At 51.5% G+C, this 9,794-nt stretch overlaps 1 protein-coding gene across 1 annotated transcript; it reads right to left on the bottom strand.

Annotated features, from left to right (window-relative positions):
* Positions 1-2,772: 2,772 nt before the first annotated feature.
* LOC123410329 (U-box domain-containing protein 21-like) lies at positions 2,773-4,413 on the bottom strand. Its single transcript, XM_045103255.1, has one exon. It carries the CDS (start codon positions 4,287-4,289, stop codon positions 2,955-2,957), a length of 1,335 nt encoding a protein of 444 aa, XP_044959190.1. The 5' UTR covers positions 4,290-4,413; the 3' UTR covers positions 2,773-2,954.
* Between the last annotated feature and the right edge of the window lie 5,381 nt (positions 4,414-9,794).

Below are 9,794 nucleotides of genomic sequence, written 5' to 3'. Positions count from 1 at the left end.
GGAGAATAGGGTGAGCCTTCATGGCGTTGGTGTGCCTTCGTGGTAACATCCGCCCCTCTAACGGTGACGTAGCTTCCCTCCAAGGAAGTGAACATCGGGATACATCCTTGTCTCTCTTGGAGTTTCGGTTATTCCTAACCCTAACTCTCTACTTGTGTTAATCCTTATTACGTACTTGTATTTGATTATTGTTTACCGCTTGTCTTACTTCACTCTAAATAGCTTACTCCTTGTCGTAGCAATTATTAGGCCTACACTCATATTCCGCACTTTTGCCTAAAATTGCTAAGTAATTATTAAAATTTGGAATTGTACCTATTCACCCCCCTCTAGGTCCATCTCGATCCTTTTCAGGGACGCGCATCGTCGCGCCTTCACTACGCCGCCCGTGAATCACTCGAAGGGTGTCCGACGACGCAATCTTCACATTAATTCCTGCGGGAACGAGGCGATGAGGACGACGACCGCGCGCGCCGATCGCTGAGTCGGCAGGCCCAGAGTTTTTTCGCACCGAAAATGTTTCCGTTGGCGCCCCTAGACGACCCCGAACGCGCTGGGTTCGGCCTGGGACCGCCGAAGCCAATTTCGGTCCTAGCCGGCGAAAAACGGGCTCCTAAGGACGCGGCTGAGCCATTTTTTCCCGTTGGTAAAAAAAATGACCAGCAGGAGGGGGGAGGGGGTGTGTTGGGGGCGCGGTTGGAGTTGTTCTCACGTGTGTGTGATGGAGTAGTGGGTAAATAGTCGGACAACATGCAATGCTCCCGGAAACCTCCCAGAGCGCACGATGGCACATTAGGGGCTCCTTTGATTCACAGGGTTGGGGAAGCATAGGAATAGAAAACATTCAGGAATAGGATGTACTGTCCACTAAAATCCTATGTCGAGTAAGCAAAACAAAGGAAAATTTTCATGAAGTCCAACTTCATGCTTGTTTCCTGTGAAAATGAACTAAGAAGTTCCTATAGGATTGGTTCCCGAGGAATGCAATCCTGCGAATCAAACAACATGTAGAGAGAAAAATTCAGAGGGTGCAAATTCTGTAAAATTCATATGCAAATCCTGTGAATCAAAGGAGGCCTAAGCCTGTGATTTTCTTTTTCTCTCTTTATTGCAGGTACATTTTTCTCCTTTTATCCCCCTTCATGAAATTTTGCTAGATCGTCTTGGATTCTCAACCAACCGCTGGGCAGTTGAAAAACAGACATGTGACATTAGCTGCAAACCAAACAGGGTTCGGCTGCAATACAAGCAATCAGAGCTCAACAAAAAAAAAAAGCATCCGTATCCTTGATTCGGTCAACTATAATACCTACTGAAACACCATCCTACACCTACGCAACCCGCTGGCAACACGTTCCCGACGGATCCTACAGTCGATCCCACCCGCCTCCTGACCGACACACCACTGCATGTCGTGGCCAAACCAGCCTCCACTCCACTCGCACGTGCAAACCAACTGCATCCACATTCCGGCGACTGAAATTCCATGTCCATTTCGCATGGCTTGGCACTAGCCCGAGCAGCGGCCGACCGGCGACCAAGCGAAGAAAGGGAGATGCGGACCGGACGGACTCGTGATCCGCTCGACAGCTAGGGGGTCGTCGTTGTCGTCGTCGGCGCCGGTCCATGCGGTATGGCCGTATGGGTTCCGGCCATCCACCGCTATCGCGCCCCCGCGGGCGTCGACAGGGTCCCGTGGTCTACTCCGTGGCGTAGGTTGCTGTCGAGTGTCGACTGTCGTGGCTGAGCTCAGAGCTGAACGCTTTACTCAGTTAGTTAGGCGTTGAACGGAGGCAGGCAGGCCGAACGAACGAGCTCGTCGCGGAGTGTGGTCGACGTACGGCGAATGGTGGATTGGTGGGCGACGATGTGGCGGCCGGTGCCGTGCCGGCTCGTCGGCGTGCGGGCAATTGGAATGGCGCGGGAAAGCTTGAGCTTTACAGCTCCAAAGGTTTCTTTGCCTGTCCGTCTGTCTCTCCTTGTGAACGTGTGGAATAAATGGGAAAACCCTTGCCTTTCGATCTGTTTTAATAGAGCAAAGGGAGCTGTTGGGATCATCAAATCGTACTTGTTTGTTTTGGTTCAGGAATGAATGTGGAACACGTACGTGCCACCCTCTGTTTTTTTCTAAAGGAAAGGCAAAGAATGTGAAACACGACTCCACGATCAGATGGAGCAGTCTGAAGTCTGAACGTTGGAGAGTACGACCACAACAAAAAGGCAGAGATAAGATGGCGTGACAAATGTTTCTCGGTTTGGGCTTTGGAGGGCGGCGTTTTGGTGCCCACATGTCGATGCGTTAAAGTAAAACAGGTAAAGCATTCAAAATAACCTAAAAAGTTAGCATCGAGGATGTTCAAGTGTGCTAGAAGCATGCAAAATTTCATAGGCAAATGGTATTCAAGGTGCCCATGGAAAAGTTAAATTAAATTGGTTGTTGTAGAAACTTAAAAAAAACACACATTTGGAGACTTTCTGTTATTTTTTCCTAGAGCTCCTCGAATGCCATTTTGCCCATGAAATTTTGCGCACTCGGCCATTTTCGATGCCAAAACAATCACGATTTTTATTTTTGATCTTTCTCAAATTTACTGTTCATAAAAAATAGATGAGCTTGGGGTCATGTATGGATTACCGCTCAGTTTGGTGTTTACTCTTCTTTTTTATCTTATGTTTCCAAACACCTCGTGGAATTCTGTAATGTGAGGTCACTTGAAAATCGTAAATAACACGAAATAACTTAAAAACTATGAAGAAAAAACATGACAACAATTAAACAATGTTCAGTTCTCTCCCGTGATGATCATTTTGTGTACCGAGTATGCAATTACAGTGTAAAGAAATCAAAATCTAGTCATCCTGTGTATATGTTTTATCCACACATCTAATCTAGCTCCCAAAACAATCTAAACAAAGGTGAAAGCAGACGCTAAAAAATTGAGCATCTACACCGATCAAAATGGCCTCTTGAGCCCCTTGAAGTCAACCGTCTCGATGCACTCTACGCTGCCCCTGAAGCCATTGAGCAGCTTGAGCAGCTCGCTGGCCCGATCCTTGGTGACGCCGCCGCAGCCCACCTGGAGCAGCAGGAGCAGCTTCTGGAAGGCGCCCACACGCAGCGCCTCGGCACAGCACGCGGCGGCGGCGGTGTCTGATGCGCGGCAGAGGCGCCAGAGCGCGGAGACGGCGAACTCGGTGGCCATGTCGGACACGCGGAACATCTTCTTGACCAGAACCGGCACGACCAGCGCGTGGGCACGCGCGGACTCGAGGCCGGCGTCGGCGCAGAGGACGCCGTCGAGCATGGCCAGCGCCTTCTCGCTCGTCCCCTTGTCGGCGTCCACGAGGAGCTCCGCCACGACGGGCACCGCGCCTAGCTCGGCGAAGCGGGCTGCCGCGCGGTCGCTGCCGGAGACGAGGTAGTATGCCGTGACGAGGGCGGCCTTAGTGGCCTGCGGGGACACGGGGTTCCTGACGAGGCCGACGAGCGCGCCGCACACGCCGGGCGTCCTCGCGATGACGTCGACGGTGTGCCGGTCGGCGGACGAGGCGAGCTCGCGGAGGACGATGGCGGCGCTGGCCCGCGCGGCGAGGTCGCCGTGGGAGAGCACCGAGACGAGGGTCTTGAGCGACGCCGGGGAGGCAATGCAGCGCCGCGCCTCGTCGTCGAGCGGGAAGAACACGGTAAGTGCCGCCAGGATCTTCCCCAGCGCGCCGAGTACGGCGGCGCTGGTGCCTTCCACGGGCTCCCCGGCGAGGCTCTGGAAAGCCGACGAGAGCTGGCGTGCGGCACCGGCGGCCGCGAGGCAGCGGCGGTTGCGGTCGCTCTCCTTGCCGATGGCCCTGGCCCTGGCGGCCACCTGCCCGCAGGCCGCCGCGTTGCCGCGCCTGGCGGCGGCAGAGACGGCGTCGAGCACCTCGGCCGCATCGGCCTCGGCGACGGGCACCTTGGGCGTGGGCACCCGCTCGGCGCGGTTGGCGACGCACCAGTCCTGGATCATGCGGCGGGTGGCGTGGTTGGGGACGAGGTCGGCGAGGCGCACGGGGCCGCCGGTGACGGGGCACGTGGCTCGGCCCCGCGCCAGCCACCCCTCCACGCTCTCCCGGTCGTAGGTGATCCCCGTGGGCGCCGTGACCGGGTCCTTCATCAGCTCGAGCGAGATCGGGCACCGGAAGTGCGCCGGCACGGCCAGCTCCCCGTCGTCCGCCACCTGCGGCCGCCTGATCCCTCGCCGCAGCAGCGGCAGCTCCGGCACCAGCCTCGTCGCCCGCGACATGGGCAGAACCATCCTCCGAACGGGTAGCTGGGTCGGTCGGTCGCGCACGCACGTTGCCGCGGCCGGAATGTTTGAATGGAATGGAGTTGAAGTCGTTGGCGTCGGTTGGAAGTTGGAAGGGAGAGAGAGAGAGGGAGAGGTTGGGGGAGGTAGTGGGGCGGAGGAGAGGGCATATATAGGTTGTGGAGTGGGAGGCGCGCGGGAAGCAGCGTGACGTACGCGTAGACCTGCGTTTGGTTGTGGTTGGGTCGAAGCGTTTGAATGTTGACCGTTGAACGCGCCAACGTTTGAACGTGCGACTCCGGCGCTCTGCTCGGCTCGCGTGGAGGCCCAGTGCCAGTCGCACGATATCCGATTGGTCTGCGACCTGGACGCCTGGGCCCCGCATGTCGGCCGCACCCTCGCCACGGTTAAATCGGCTCGGTAAAAGGAATATGTTCCTTGATGATTAATCAACGAAGCCAGTGAGCCACGGACAGCGTTTGCGACGCTGTTCGGCTCCTCCAAGGCCTCTACAAAATGGTTTCTTTCCGGCCGTCGAGACTTTTGGACTTGGTACGACGTGTTGCGCGTGTCCGCATGCGCGCGCGTCCCGCTCCGGTTGGTTGGGGATGGAAACGCGCGGCGACAGCTTTGCGGCTGGCTGTCCGCCTTGTTTTGCACGGTCGCCTTGTTGACTGCCGACCGGAGTGCATTTTTCGTGTTAAAGCGGCAAAGCTAGGAGGACTCGTAGGCAACACATAAAGGCAGGGTATGTATCGAGCCGGCGTCGAACAAGTCATCTCTCCATTGTGTGTGTGGTCTTTTTGTGCCGGTACAGGATAACAGGAGCGATGTTTTCTTTTTCACGAATACGCATGATCATTCCATTGGAGCGGGTGGACTAGTGAGGTCCACGTTGTTGCCATCTGCGAATCTAGAAGGAAACTGAAGGGTAGGCTCAAAAGATCAAGTTTCTAAGCCAAATTAGCAAATACATTACACTTTACATGTTAAACACTTTGATATAATTATCAAATAGCATATTTAACTGAAATAGGAATTTTTGGATGGTAGTCTTCAGCCTATTGGAGCCCCTAGTGGAATCGCCACTGTATTACCTCCATGATGATGTTTGTTGCGCAAGAAAGATGGCTTACCCGCAGGTGTCTATTTGTCATATCTTGTCATGGTTCTATGGTTGTTGGTCATTTCATATACTTGGATTGTAACATATTTTGCCTCATTGCCTTGCATTTGTCGGCTAAAATAAAAGTAAATATAAAGATAAAAAAAATCAATAGAACAAAAATGAGTTGCACAATACATATAGGTAAACGTTTGGGGCCGGCGTCCTGGCCGAACGCTTCGGCCAACCGAGCGCGCGTCATAGGATTAAGGTTAATCCTATCGTATGGCTAGCCGCGTCAGCGTTTTTTTTGCTATAATGGGTGTCGATTTTTGGTACAACCGTTCATTAAAAAAGGTACATTCACGTTCATCAGAGTTGCAATCCGAGTTCGTTAATTTTTTTGTTACAACCAATGTCATTTTTTGCTACAACTGGTGTTAATTTTGCCTACAACCGTTCACTAAAAAAGCTGCATCCACGTTCGTCAGAGTTGCAATCCGAGTTTGTCGGATTTTTTGCTACAACTAGTGTCGATTTTTTGCTACAACCGGTGTCGATTTTTGCTACAACCATCCACTAAAAATGTTGCATCCACGCTCATCAGAGTTACAACTCGAGTTCGCCGAATTCTTTTGCTACAACCGGTGTCGATTTTTGCTACAACTATTCACTAAAAATCGCTGCAATGACAACAACCAGGCGTCTTTGACCAGCGAGTCGTCTTCCTCAGGGTCAATGTGAGATGCAAGATGGGGAACGCGGACGGCCGAGGGCGAGCATCTATGTCCGTAGGTTAAATTATATGGATGTATACGTTTGTAATGTGTTTCTAAAAACCATTTTAAAAAACCAGTAAATATTTGTGCAACCATTGTATCTTAAAATTACAAAAGACAAACAAAGATCACATTGCACAAACCGAAAGAACCAGAAAAAGGAGACACAAAAATACCAAAGTAGGGTTGAGTCAGACAAAAAGTGCCTACTAAGGAAAAAAAATCGAGTTAACCGATCGAAACAGTTCTATTTATATCTTAAATGGAGACAAAAGAAATACCTTGTTCATTAACTAAAAAAATACAGTTGTCTAATTATTTTTGCAAGGGGCAATTGGCTAGGGTTTTTTTTTTTTTAGGGTAGGGCAATTGACTAGTTAATTAAGGAAAAACGGGGGAATCCCTTCTGGTTGAGCACGCATCATCGCCACCCCCTTCTCTATCTATCCTTTTCTTTTCCCAAGAAAAAAGATTTGATATGAAATTATACGACAACATATGTGGCAGATAAATTAATTTAGTATACAACGCTCTCGATCGTGCTGCGACCGGGCACCAGAAAAGCTTCAGATAGCAATGGACATTTGCTGGAACACGCTGCGCGTACCGTATCGTCGTTGCACGGCTGCGAGACGAGGAGCCAATCAATCAAAGCTGAGCTGGGTGCCTGGATACACCATACACCATCACCACCATCCTAGGCTACCACTGTCCGCGGTACGTGCCTGTATCCATCAGAAAAATTCCTGGTCGACTGCAAATTCCGCGTTACGTTTCAGGGACCGGTGCGTCGTCGTCGACCACCGCGCAATCCTTGCCTGTCGTATTGAGCCGGCATAAAGCCGGCCGTGGCAGCATCTTCCATGATGGGATGTCGTGATGGGTAGAGAGCTAGTAGATGCCAACGGGCATTGTCGAGCCGAGCAGATCTCGCCGGAGATACATATGCTGCAAGCGCAAGTGGCGGTCGATGTGGTCTATGGCATCTTTGCTCCTATGGTTGGACAGGGACGAGTCAGGTGGCAGACACGCTTTGGTGTTTCTCTGAGCTGAGCTGCTGCCGTCTCCCAGCTGCCACTGGAGCTGGAGCTGTCATACAGTAGAGAGTAGACTACATAGTTGAACCGATCGTGCAGTATATATGCTACCAGTCGTGCGCCGCCGTGTGATATCTGCGTTGCTAGACTCTCCGACTCAGTTCTCATCTGCTCAATTTGTTCGTGATCTGCCGGAGACGTCAAGTCCTTTTAGAAGAGAAAAAAGAGAACGCAAACTCGGAACTTGGAACTGTCGAATTAGTAGCAAAACGGAAAGAATGGAAAACAAACCTAGAAGAGTATTGGCGCCGCACGCCGGCCCGAACACTAGCGTTGGTCGCAGCGCACCTGTTAGATTGGGAATCCTTTAACCGTCAGATCTCCTCTCTCATCTTCAACCTCGAACCACGAACGTCGGCCATTCTCGTCTAATACGCAACGGCGCTTCCCACCCCTCCCTTCTCCTCTCTTCCCTTGCCCCCCGGCGGTTGAGGGGTCCTTCTCCCGTCGCCCCCTCTCGCCGGACGTCCTCGTCGCCGGTCGTCGTCCTTGCAGAGCCAACAAACGCGAGCACCTTGCTGCCCGTTCATTGTAGCTTTTTTCATCGATGATTGTAGCATTTTATGTCAACGGTTGTAGCATTTTGCTATGGCAATGACCGATTGCAGCTTTTTATATGTCTGGTTGCAGCTTTTTTCATCGACGGTTGTAACATATTATGTCAACGGTTGTAACATTCCGTCATGGCAATGACCGCTTGCAACTTTTTATATGTCTGGTTGGAACTTTTTCATCTGGGTTTGAAGCTTTTTCAAATAGTCGTTGCAGCATTTTTGGGTGACGTCCGCAACACTTGTATACGCGCGGCCCGACCAGGTGATGAAGACGACGGACGGAGGCTGGATCCAGCGATGCGGGCGGCCGACGGGGGCAGGAACTAGCAATGCGGACGGCCAACAGGGACAGAGACAAGCGATGTCGACGGCAGCAGAGCAGGGGCGCGTAGATGATGGGCCCCCTCGACCATGCGTCTCACCACACGCAAGAATTGTTCTGTCAGGACAAGAAGATCGGATGGATCGCGTGCGTTTGGATGAATCGTTCGGCCGGCGCGCTCGCGAAAAAGTTTCCCAACCTGAACGAGCGCCATTCTGGTCAATGAATTTCGTTGTCCAAGTGGTCACCGAACCGGATTCTTTCCATCCGGCCCAGATAAATCCCAGCTGTTTCCTTACAGAAGAAATCACTAGCAGCCGGCGGCGGCTGGCATATTGCAGCCATACGGCCGGACAGTATATGGCAAATTAGCTGACCTATCTCGTGCTCTTTGTGTAAAAGATGCAGTGCAGAGCATGTACTTGTAGACATGGTCGATACTACCAACATGCCTTCGCACGAAAGTAAGGATTTGCCTCGAGTCTACGAGCTTCACTTGAACAAGTAACCAATAACCCAAACGCAGCGAACCAAATTGTCCGTCCGCATTCATTTGGATCGGTGTAGATAAAAATAAAGACGCAACGCGTTGACCCAAACCTAAAATACGTCCGCTTCGCATCCGCGCGGATCCATTTCTGATATAAATTTGAGTCATATTTAGATCACAGACGGACACAAAACGGACGTTTTCTGTATCTGCGTCGTTCCTCGGTGTGTCCGGCATGACCCATTTATCACCCGCCCACCCACTCACCTTTCTTTACTTATTTAATTCGTTGGTTCATTCTCACCCATCTTTTTTTTATTATTTTACTGTCACAATGTTGCCTCCACTTGCTTATGTTGAATGCATTGATTGATTCATTTAAAGAAATGAACACGGACAGACGGATGGCCGACCCAAACGAATAAAAAGCGAACAAAAACGTTGTCCGTTCGGGTCGGTACATTGAAGTTGCCCTAACATACTCCCTCCATTTCATAATGCATCAAGCAGCCAAACCGAAGCTTGAACACCGGACCTATTAGTAGCTTTCAGTTTTATGTGGTGCAAAGTTTGAAGAATGGCACTGAGGTTTGTAACTTTGTATACAACGGCCGGCTAATCCAGCTACAAAGATCTGCGAGGGACAGTAATTAATAAAGCATCAGGGTCAACAAGACGAAGTTTGCATCGCCAAGAAAACTCGATGAGCTCAAAATAATAGCAGAAGATCTGTTCAGTGGATCCAAGGGCTAAGGCGACCTGATGGTGTGCTCGATCCTACGAGATCGCAATGAATGAATGAATATTCGGTGCAATATATAGAACACCATGCGCACATGGCATCCTAGTTGGTGGTTGCACGGCTGCGAGCGAGACGATCATCCAGCAGCGAAACAAGAGCTGGACAAGACCACTGCCCCCGCGCCGGAGAAAATTCCCTGCCGACGGCGAGTTCCGTGTTTCGGGTGTCGACGGTGGATGTTGTCGACCGTGCACACGCAATGCTATCGCACTGAGCCGGCAGAACACAAAAGCCGGCCGCCGGAGCAGCATCTTCCATTCCATGATGGAATGGAGATATATAGATAGATAGATGCCGACGAGCATTGTTGAGCAGAGGTCTCGCCGGAGATATGGATGCCGTTATTTGGTAGTGCCGTAGTGGCG

The sequence above is a fragment of the Hordeum vulgare genome, chromosome 7H, assembly GCF_904849725.1.
Source record: "Hordeum vulgare subsp. vulgare chromosome 7H, MorexV3_pseudomolecules_assembly, whole genome shotgun sequence".
In the NCBI taxonomy this organism is placed as follows: Eukaryota; Viridiplantae; Streptophyta; class Magnoliopsida; order Poales; family Poaceae; genus Hordeum; species Hordeum vulgare.
Note: the sequence above shows the minus strand (reverse complement) of the source record. Positions and strands in the feature narration are given on the sequence as shown.